The 12102-nt window shown below is 41.0% G+C and overlaps 1 protein-coding gene across 2 annotated transcripts in view; it reads right to left on the reverse strand.

Annotated features, from left to right (window-relative positions):
• Nucleotides 1-6257: 6257 nt before the first annotated feature.
• Nucleotides 6258-12102, reverse strand: part of TTC39B (tetratricopeptide repeat domain 39B) — a 107883-nt gene continuing 102038 nt past the window's right edge. For both annotated transcript variants that reach the window (XM_075279486.1, XM_075279492.1), the window contains 2 exons: nucleotides 11764-11880; nucleotides 6258-6665 (listed from right to left, as the gene is read on the reverse strand). In XM_075279486.1, the coding sequence (XP_075135587.1) occupies nucleotides 6566-6665; nucleotides 11764-11880 (217 nt within the window). In that variant the 3' untranslated portion in view covers nucleotides 6258-6565. The remainder of the gene's footprint in view (nucleotides 6666-11763; nucleotides 11881-12102) is intronic.

A 12102-nucleotide genomic window follows, 5' to 3' on the forward strand; every position in this document is an offset into this window, starting at 1 on the left:
CGGTGGCCAGCCGGCGTCACAGGTGCTTCCATTCATTTCTATGGTTGCGTGCTGTTCGGATCGGCTGATCCGAACAGTGTTCGCTCATCTCTAGTGTCGATCAATACCACCCGTAAGGAAGCATCTGCTGGGTTCTACCAACTATTGGATATGAATAAATGTTGTTTTTCTATTCTACCACAGGTCTCCAAATACTTGTTGGTAGACAGTGTATTCCCTCTAGGGTTCTTTAAACTGTGATGAGTTGGTAATCTAAGCCCCTTCCCTCTTAGGCCAGGTTCACATCTGCTCTCGATGAGCGTTCAGAGATTCTGTCCCACATTTTGTTTGAAAAAGGTGGAGAGAAAAGTCCTGCTTTTCATAGTCTATGGGGTATGTGGATAACTGCTTTTTAAGTGGATTGGGTTTCCATTTTTCATGTCCCCAAACTGACTTGAAGGATGGAAACCCCTACGCAGGTGTGAACTTAGCATCTCAGATGCCGTGGTCGCAATTAACCACAACCTATGGAGTTAAATGTCCATAATTTGAGTTGCCTAGGACTGATGCTATCAGCAAATGTTTACTTTTAAAAACATCCTGCACCAGCCTTGTACGCTGTGGTTTCATGCCTGAAATGGCACCATATTTCTCCATACATCTTCCATTGTACATGTGAGATTGTGGAAGGGCAGGATCTTTAGGAACCAATATAATGGTAGAAAGAAGGCAAGTTCTAAAGATAAGTTTTGTCCATGTGTACAACACACGTTATTGTATATCATGTCCAATAAAGGCCTCCATAGATAACTATTCGATCATTCAAATACACCACTCGAACAAGAAACGACGATAGCTTTTCTGGCCATTGCATCTTTTATGTTGACGTCAAACTCTTTGTCATTTGCTCACACACATGGAATTCAGATATCTACTAAATGAAAGGGAAGAGAGTAGAAAATATGCTGCTAGCCAAAAGATCTGTTAAGGGTTTGAAATTAAGAGAATATACTTGATACTTGTTGCACAGTTGCGTCAAATTATCGGCACATCTAAAGTCAGGAGAAAACTACAAACCAGGACATAATAAAGCGAACATCTGGTCCTTAGAAGATCTTAAAATTAGGTAAATACAACCTCAAATACCCAAAAGATTCGACAAAAATAAACCTGTGTGTGAAAAACAACCACATGAATCAATATGCTAGAAGAACTACCTTTAGCACCTATAACAATGAAAAAAATTATAATTTCTGTTAGGCAATAATTGCCCAATCCCCAGGTTGCATTGACCCCCTCACTTTCCACACTTCATCGTATTCACTATTATCCTTTGGGACAATTATAGATGTCCCCCCAACACCTTTGTTCTTCTCCAAATTTTGAAACGCTTGGTCTATTCTCCCCTATTCGCTGTCTCTCTGTTAAATCTCTTCTTGACTCCTAATAAACTGACTTCCGGTGACCTTACAAATCTCTCTAATGATCTCCCAAGAGCTAAATCTAATGTTAAGGGAGCGTTCACACTACCGTCATTGTCCAACAGGTAGTGTCCGCTGCTAATGTCCGTTCAAAATCTCGCACGGACATTAGCAGCGGACACTGGCTGTGTCCATGACATTTTTCATTCATTTAAATGGCGATCAGGTGCGTTGTTTTACACTCCGTGCCTGTCCTTAAGTGTATCTTTTTGTCTGTACTTGAACCCTACAAATTGTACAGTGCTGCGGAATATGTTGGCGCTATAGAAATAAAATTTATTATTATTATAGCTCTGTGCCTTCTCCTCTTCCCCTTGCTATTGGGATTCCCAGAGCTCAGACTTAGGCCCCCTCTTCTTCTCACACTACATAGCCACTATCGGACAAACCATCAGCACTTCCAGCTTTGGACATCATTATGCTGATGACACGTGAATCACCTGCCCACACGACATTATCCTTGCATTACTACAGAGCTGCTGTCTCAATGTTGTCTTTAACATCACGTCTTCCCTCTGTCTGAAACTGAATCTTTCAAAAACTGAACTACTTCTGTTTCCACCACTAAGGGCTCGTTCACATCTGCGTTGCCCTCTCCGTAGTTCAGGTTTCCGTTTCCTGCCTAAAACAGAGCAGGAGACGGAAACCTGCAGGAGTCTTTCTCACCCATTCATTTGAATGGGTGAGAGAAATGTCCGGCCGTGAGCGGTGGTGAGCGTTTTAGGCTCTCCGCCGCGAAACCGAGTTTTATAATCCGGACACAGAGTCGGACATGCAGTACTCTGTGTCCGGATTAAAAAATCCGGTTTCGCGGCGGAGAGCATAAAACGCTCACCGCCGCTCATGGCCGGACCCGGTCTGAGCTTTCCGACTTCTGGCATGCAGAAGACGGAAAGCTCAGAACGGACAGGTGAACGCAGGTGTGAACCTAGCGTCACTGACCTAATCCTTATATTTACATTTTAGTCTGCGTTATTACCATAACACTGAGGCAGCTTACCTTAGGGTTATGTTTGACATTTCCAGATATGTCAGACTTTTCCTTTACACCCAATCACTCACATGCTCAAGACATCTGCACCTCAAAAACATCTCCAGATCCCCCTCTTCTTTACCATAGAAACATCCAGTACCCCTATTGTCACCCTGATTGGCTCCTGACTTTATGGCTGTGACTCCCTACTAAATCAATCTTCTCCACACTTAACTTTACCTTCTACAATCTATTGTGAATGCGGCATGCAGGCTCATCCATCATTCAGTCTATGCCCATCACTGAACTGGTTATTTACTCACTATAGAATACAATATATGCTTATCACCCTCATCCACAAAGCCCTCTATAGCGCTGCTTCTCTCTACATTTTCTTCCTCATCTCTTTCTCCCACCTAATCTATGTTCTCCATTGGGCCAGTGACGTAAAAGTAACATCCCCTATTATCAGAACCTCCCACTCTTGTCTCCAGTACTTCGCCTGAGTTGTACCACCTCTTAGGAATGCTCTACCCAGATGATAAGATGAACTCCTAACTTCTAGAGCTTCAAGTGCATCCTAAAGGCACATCTCTCCAGGCAAGCCTATCACATTCCTTAATCTAACACTTCTGCAGTTCCCAAATTAATCGTACTGTTTTCATAATCCCCCCCCCCCCCCCCATTATCCCACAGAACATGATGTATTTGTCAGAGTTTACTCTGTATGTCCAGGCACTTTAGATTTGAACATAAAAGGTCACTGGCTGGTGACCGGCTCATACATCTTTATTATAGTAATCTTTTTCATAAAAATGTCTGGTTCACTGGATAAAAGCACTTCTACCTCTTGTGTCATCCCTTCTTCCTCATAGATTATGTCCTTACTCCTATTGTGTGAATTTATTTATTACTCTGTAATGCCTTATTTTGACTGTACACGAACCCTAAAGTGTAAAGTGCTGCAGAATATATTGGTGCTATATTAAAGGGATTCTACCATTAAAAAACTTTCTTTTTGTCGTTGACACGTCGGTATAGCCTTAAGAAAGCCTATTCTTCTCCTACCTTTAGATGTCTTCTTCGCCCCGCTATTCGGTTAAAATTCAGTTTTCCGTCGGTATGCAAATAAGTTCTCTCGCAGCACGGGGGGGGTCTCCAATGCTGCGAGAGAACTCTCCAGCGCCGCCTCCATCTTCTTCTGGAACGTCATTTTCATGCGTCTTCTTCAAGCGCAAGAGGTGAACCTTGTAGGTCTCGGGCAGAGCTGGCTGCGCATGCCACAGGCCACAAGAAAATGGCCGCTTACTTACTGCTGGAAGAAGACGCATGAAAACAACGTTCCAGAAGAAGATGGAGGCAGCGCTGGAGAGTTCTCTCGCAGCATTGGGGATGCCCCCAGTGCTGTGCAAGAACTCATTTGCATACCAATGGAAAACGGAATTTTAACCGAACGGCAGGGCGAAGAAGACATCTAAAAGGTAGGAGAAGAATAGCCTTTCTTAATGCTATTCCGCCGTGTCAACTAAAAAAAATTAATGGTGGACTCCCTTTAACAAAAATATGTTGTTATTATTATTATATTATTCTGTATAACTTCATTAGCCTTTTAAATAGTTCTGAAGGAATTTTGGCTCAATCTACTTTAAAATGTTGCTCCAGTTCACTGTGGTTCAGTTGAGCTGAGGACTGGATTTTGGGTCATTACAGCACCTTATTTTCTTTTCTAGCCAATCTATTATAAATTTGCTAGTGTGCATGGGATCATTGGACTGTTGCATGACCCAGTTTCAGTCAAGACTTAGCTGTTGGATACATGGGCTCCCATTCAACTTTATCATATTTTGGTATACAGAGGAGTTTCTGGTTGACTCAATGACTGCAAACCCAAATTGTCACTCCTTCACCACTGTGTTTAAACAGTTAGTATGAGATGTTTGTGCCAATATACAGTGCTTGGATTTTGCCAAATGAGGTACTATGGCCACACATTTCCACGTTGGTCTAATCTGTCCAAAGGACATTGTTGCAGAAGTCTTATGGTTTGGTCAGATACAACTTTGCAACTTAACATGTTCTTCCAAGTCATATTTGTAGCTTGTTGATTTTTTTTTTTTTTTTTTTTAAGCATTTGTACATGAATTTGAAGGTTTTAACCTGCTGAGGCCTGCAGACTGTTAAATATAGCTTTTTTTTTTTTAATTTATGCACATGACATGGTGTGACCTTGGGAGAAATTTGCTGGAATCTCCACTCCTGGGAAGATTGTATACTGTCTTGAATGTTCTTCTCTGCATTGTGTTTCTTCCTTGGCTTTGTGTTAACACACTCCAGATCAGCAAACTGGCAAAACTTCTGCTTTTATAGAAGAGCTCACACTTACTGATGAACAATTAAGACCATTTGATTAGCAGTACCTATCCTCTTAATTCCTACGGAAGAAGTAAAGGTGCACTTATTTATTCACACATATTGCTTCTGCATTTTTATTGAAAATTTTTTTAATGCACCTATTTTGTTTGTTTTCCTGAGCACTTTTTTCTATTGTGTACTCTCTCCTTTTTTAATGGATTAAATTAAAGTTGAATTCTTATATGTAAGGAGTGTCGCAAGCCGATTTTCTCTTATTTTCATCGTTCCACTGGTCAGCCCACTTATAGTCCGGAGGGAAGGTTTGGCACCTCGAAGATTTACACCTGATGATGTGGTAAGAAATCAGTCTATTTTTCTATGTTTTAAAGGGGTTGCCCAGGTGATTTACAATAAGGACCTATACAAAGGAGCAGTTCCAGGCACCACCACCACTAACCTGAAGGGACTGTAAGCTATATACAGTGTATGGAGTTCTGTAGTGTCAATGCCTGAAACTGCAGTCCTGCTCCCAATTAACATCTAACCATATACTTAGTATATGGTTTCTGGGAGGTGAAATGCCTCCATCAATATGGAGATTATCCATCTACAGGATAGGTCATTAGTATCAATTACCTTTGGGTCCTACACAACCCCTTTGACATGCTGGGTTCCAGTGACAGACTCCCTTTAAGCTCAGTTCTAATCAGTTATTAGAAACCAATACAGCTGTTCATACACAACAAAACAAATTAACTTACTGAAAACATGCCAGACAATATTTCATACAACGTCCTTTGTGACGCTGCGTTCAAAAAACGCCACACCATACAGTCCTGTGGTGAGGCGTTTTTAGGAGGAGGAATTGGAGTCAGTTTCCTGATGAAATTCCTGAAAAAAAAAACTCCATGCGAACGCAGCCATAAAGAATGACAATGAATTGATAGCCTACAGCTATGGTTTCCGTTCCTGTATTTTGCATTAATCTGCACAAAGTTGTTTTATACCTTAGTGGCTGCTAAAAAATACTAGAAGCTAACAAAATATAAAACATTTCATTCACCTACACACCAATCTGTATTGCTGGGTTCAGGAAATTCATAAGATTTCAAAGCACAATTCTGGGGCTAATGGTTCTTTTACTGAATTTCTGCATTTTATAAAACAATGCAATTTATAGTAGCTTGAGAAATAACAGAACATTACCAAAGCTTAGTTTCCTATAGTACCAATCTGATTCCAGGAAAATTAATGTGGAGCGTTGATAATTGGTTGCGATGGATTAGTGCTATATAATTTCCAACCGCTAGTTTTGATACATCTCCCCTATTGTGGGTGTTGTAACCATACTGAATAAGTTGAAGGCAGTTGCCCCAAGGAATACATAAACCGGGCGCGTGCGCACACACAAACACACACACGGATAAAAAATACAACAAATACAAAGGTTTATATTTTTGTTTACTGCACCAGAAAGAGTCTTAAAATATTTTCATTTAAGTGCGTACAGACATAAATTATTTTCTTTCATGAAACAAAATATATATATATATCAACTTTTCTTGTATTTTTTCTTTTAAAGAATGCAGAATATGCATAAATTTTTTTTATAGTACAATTACCATAGAAAATAAGAGCTACATTGGACAATAGGTCAAATCACGCAGGATAACAGTCATTAAATGTATAACGCAGCTAGTTTAACCGCCATGAAAAGGTTTCTGTCACTACATTCTCTCAGATGAAAACTTCATTCACAAAAGTAGAGCCTGGTCATTTCTCATGGAGGGGTCGATGGCGGTGTGCCTTTAAGGCTGCTGAGAGCTGCGTGAATTCGGAAATGCAATCTCGATTCCATGGAATAGTCTTTATAATTGTTTCTGTAACACATACAAAGTTATATTTGACTAATCAATGTAAGACATACCAGTAGCAGAAAAAAAATGCAGCAATCACTCTTCCACAAGTTTTTCCAATGTAAAAAGTTTAGAAGTTTTCTTGAAACCTATCACAAGTTGGTGCCACACTCCCAAGCGCCTTTATAGATTTATATACAGTATTGTACCTCTCTTCTGCAGGCATGTTGGAGATGTGGCTGCAGAAGAGGCACAACTACTTATATATGGTGGCATTATCCCACAAATGGAAAAACGGAGTCTTCAGTTAATACTATATGTAGAATAAATTTGAAGTTGGGCCCAGATTTTATTTTACATCCTTTACGAACAACCTCCTGGCTCTTACGCTCATGGAGCAAAATTTGTAATCCCTACAAAGAGTTAGAGGTTGGGAGTGTGGAGGGAAAAAAATGTACCTACTGTATAAATTGGTTTGCAATCCCAAACTAGAAGTTGTTTTCTCCTTGGTTAGATATTTGTAATATAAATACCCCTTCATTCTCATTTAGCCCCACCCCCCTCACCTCCCTTTCTCAGGGACATATATTCACTCTACCTTACCCTTTATGTTGTGTATGATAAATACTGTAGGTTAAACTTGCAAAAGTTTTACGTATGCATGGAAAAAATTCTTCACAGTAAGAACGCTTTGCTTAATTTGTTAATAGTTTATTTCTGTCAATTAAAATTAAGCGAATGGACAAAAAGGGAAATCTAAATCAAAACTGTATTTGTTGTGACCATCACTTGTCTTAAAAAATAGCATTAATTCTTCTAGGCATACTTGCAAACAGTTTTTGAAGGAACTCAGCAGTTCCAAATATCCTCAAGAGCTAATCACAGACCTTCTATGGCTATAGGCTAGCCCCAATCCTTCTGTCTCTCTATGTAATGCCAGGCAGACTGGGGGATGTTGAGATCAGGACTGTGTGGCAGCCAGTGGCGTAACTAGGAATGGCGGGGCCCCGTGGCGAACTTTTGACATGGGGCCCCCCCCTCCCCAAACCGATGCCGAAGACCTCGACTGACCCCCTCCTCCGCACTCTATTATGTCCCTTAGTAAGCCCTGCACACAGTATTATGTCCATTAGTGGCCCCTGCACACACAGTATTAACCCCAATAGTGTCCCCTGCACACACAGTATTAACCCCTATAGTGTCCCCTGCACACAGTATTAACCCCTATAGTGTCCCCTGCACACACAGTATTAACCCCTATAGTGTCCAATGCACACAGTATTATTAACCCCTATAGTGTCCAATGCACACAGTATTATTAACCCCTATAGTGTCCCTTGCACACACAGTATTAACCCCTATAGTGTCCAATGCACACAGTATTATTAACCCCTATAGTGTCCAATGCACACAGTATTATTAACCCCTATAGTGTCCCTTGCACACACAGTATTAACCCCTATAGTGTCCAATGCACACAGTATTATTAACCCCTATAGTGTCCAATGCACACAGTATTATTAACCCCTATAGTGTCCAATGCACACAGTATTAACCCCTATAGTGTCCCCTGCACACACAGTATTAACCCCTATAGTGTCCAATGCACACAGTATTATTAACCCCTATAGTGTCCCCTGCACACACAGTATTAACCCCTATAGTGTCCAATGCACACAGTATTATTAACCCCTATAGTGTCCCCTGCACACACTGTATTAACCCCTATAGTGTCCCCTGCACACACAGTATTAATCCCTATAGTGTCCAATTCACACAGTATTAACCCCTATAGTGTCCCCTGCGCACACAGTATTAACCCCTAGTGTCCAATGCACACAGTATTATTAACCCCTATAGTGTCCAATGCACACACAGTATTAACCCCTATAGTGTCCCCTGCACACACAGTATTAACCCCTATAGTGTCCCCTGCACACACAGTATTAACCCCTATAGTGTCCCCTGCACACACAGTATTAACCCCTATAGTGTCCCCTGCACACACAGTATTAACCCCTATAGTGTCCAATGCACACAGTATTATTAACCCCTATAGTGTCCAATGCATACACAGTATTAACCCCTATAGTGTCCAATGCACACAGTATTAACCCCTATAGTGTCCAATGCACACAGTATTAACCCCTATAGTGTCCAATGCACACAGTATTATTAACCCCTATAGTGTCCAATGCACACAGTATTATTAACCCCTATAGTGTCCAATGCACACAGTATTAACCCCTATAGTGTCCCCTGCACACACAGTATTAACCCCTATAGTGTCCCCTGCACACACAGTATTAACCCCTATAGTGTCCAATGCACACAGTATTATTAACCCCTATAGTGTCCAATGCACACACAGTATTAACCCCTATAGTGTCCAATGCACACAGTATTAACCCCTATAGTGTCCCCTGCACACACAGTATTAACCCCTATAGTGTCCAATGCACACAGTATTAACCCCTATAGTGTCCAATGCACACAGTATTATTAACCCCTATAGTGTCCCCTGCACACACTGTATTAACCCCTATAGTGTCCCCTGCACACACAGTATTAATCCCTATAGTGTCCCCTGCACACACAGTATTAACCCCTATAGTGTCCAATGCACACAGTATTAACCCCTATAGTGTCCCCTGCACACACAGTATTAACCCCTATAGTGTCCAATGCACACAGTATTATCCCCTAGTGTCCCCTGCACACACAGTATTAACCCCTATAGTGTCCCCTGCACACACAGTATTAACCCCTATAGTGTCCCCTGCACACACAGTATTAACCCCTATAGTGTCCAATGCACACAGTATTATTAACCCCTATAGTGTCCAATGCACACACAGTATTAACCCCTATAGTGTCCAATGCACACACAGTATTAACCCCTATAGTGTCCCCTGCACACACAGTATTATCCCCAATAGTGTCCCCATATGTCCCACTGTGGACACCTATAAACATTTATTATACTCTGGGGTCTGAAAAGACCCCAGAGTATAATAATCGGAGACCCGGGGGATTAAAACCATTAAAAGAACAGAGACAGTTGCTTACCTGTTCCTGTCGGCCGCCGCTCTTGTCCAGCTTTAATGACGTCAGACATCACATGACCCGGGAAGCTGGCCTGGGTCATGTGACGTCAGAGACGTCAGACACGAATGACGGAGGCCTGGCAGGATCGTGGAGAGGTAAGTAACACTGTTTTTTATGTTACCTTACCTCTCCGGTCCGCCGATCATTATACTCGGGGGTCTGCAAAGACCCCCGAGTATAATGATAGCCTCTGTGGGCCCCGCGGTGTCACTTGCCAATCCCGGCCCAGCCAGGATCGGCAAGTGAATAGGGCCCGTAACGGACTTAAAAAAAAAAAAAAAAAAAAACACGCAGCGGTAGCGGCTGTCACCGGGCCCTGTGGCAGCTGCTACTGCTGCTACCACGGTAGTTACGCCCCTGGTGGCAGCCATATCATCGCTTCCAGGATTCCTGTTCCAAAGGGTGGTCACACCAAACAATTTGATTTAGATGTTTTGGTCGAGCAAGACACTGGGGCAGCAAGAACAGACCCCAGCCTCTTATTAAAAAAAAAAAGAAAAAGATTCTCCTAGACAACCCCCTTAAAAGGAAGTTTGATGGGTTAATAAAGTATATTACAAAAATGTGCACTATCACCCCATCACAACAGCAAAAGATAAAATTGGAGTTAAATTATATTGTAGCATGTTTGTGAGCAATAATATGCTATAGAGACAGGCGCACGAAAGTGCATGTGTCAGTGTACACAACACCGTCTACCAAGATTCTTAGATCTTTGTTACTGAGCAAAATAAAATTAAAGTTATAAATTAACTGGCTAAGAGAGCAGCATTTACATCACCATTCTGTTGATTTAGGTTTACCATTTCATGGCACTGCTCACTCCTGCATACAGCGCCATCAGCTGGACCAGAGCATGTCAGTCTAATTCCTATGACAGGGAACCCAGACAGTTGAGTTCTCAGTCTGTAACTCCCATATATGATATTAAGATTTTAGTTTTAATATTAAAAGATTTAATATTGATAGCCTACCTCTATTGATCAACAGTGTAATGTGTTGCGGTTTGACGTGGTACTACATAACTCACAACTGGAGTGAAGCTGCAACACCAGACACAGTCGCTACACAATGTATGGTACTGTGCCTAGTAACCATGTATAGCTGAATGGTGAAGTGTGAAGTCAGATCACCTCAAATCTGATACCGATGGCCTAGGGATGGGCCATCAAACTAAATGTGGTCACATTGAAGAAAAAAACATGCTTACCAGTTCTAGAATATTGAACAAGATTTTATTTAATCTCATCCGCAAATTGCAAGTGAGAGGGGGAGAAACACTGACATGTTAAAGAGGAACTAAACTTTCAGACAACTTTTGATTTGATTTGTGGCAGCATTTGTTTCATTTCACAGAAAGGAGCCAAAGCTTGCTGATAAAGTATATTATGTATTAATAACACAAATACTACCAGAAATGTCAACAGTTCTCCGAAAGTTCAGTTAAGTCTTAATTCTACCTGCAAAAACGCAGAGCCTTCCCATAAACATATGCAATGGGGGGAGGAAGACAAAACACAGAAAAATACAGACTTTTTTTTCCCACTGCATGGTTGCCCCCATAGGTGTTTTTTTTTTTTTTTTTTTTTGCAGCATTCACAGGTTACATGTTAGTATACAACAAATAAAAATCCCTACGTACATTGTTTTCTTTCCTTTTCCCTCTTGGCACTGCATGTTGTGTTTTCCTGCTAGCAATTTTTTTTTGTTTTTTTCAAAAACCTACATGCTCTGGTATTTGCCTATTAAATTTATTATAGGGGGAAAATGAGATTAAATGCTGTGCATCTGTTTTATTTTATTGTTTTTTTTTCTAAAACACACAATAAAATCACCATGCAAAGAAGAAAAATAATAGGCAGATACTTGCATCACATATACAACAATTCTGCAATGTAGCATTCTGCTGTTATTCCGCCTACATATTTTATGAATAAATTCATCTAGGTGTTGCCATTGTGGGTGTGGTAGCAGCTTCTTTTTCAGCAGCACAATATCTAAATATAGTACTTACTTAGCAGTTTCAATGAAACGTATGGCTTTATCTTTGTCTCCTTGTTCTTTGTACAAAAGTCCCAGCTCATAATAAGTAAATGGTAGTAAATAGTGGTCAAACTTTAGCCTCTTTTCACTGAAAGGCAAAAAAACGAGTCATCATCATTATTCACACAGAATTATTGTTTTATTAAAAGGGTCATCAATATCAGACTGGTGAGCGTCCAAAATCTGCTACCCTCACTGACCAGATATCCTCGGCAGCTGATACACAGAGCATGAAGCAGGAATTGAGGCTCTGCAGATCAATTCCCATTAGTATACAGATCAGTTTACTTCAGATCTGGTCACTGCACAA

This window comes from Leptodactylus fuscus, chromosome 1 (assembly GCF_031893055.1).
Source record: "Leptodactylus fuscus isolate aLepFus1 chromosome 1, aLepFus1.hap2, whole genome shotgun sequence".
In the NCBI taxonomy this organism is placed as follows: domain Eukaryota; kingdom Metazoa; phylum Chordata; class Amphibia; order Anura; family Leptodactylidae; genus Leptodactylus; species Leptodactylus fuscus.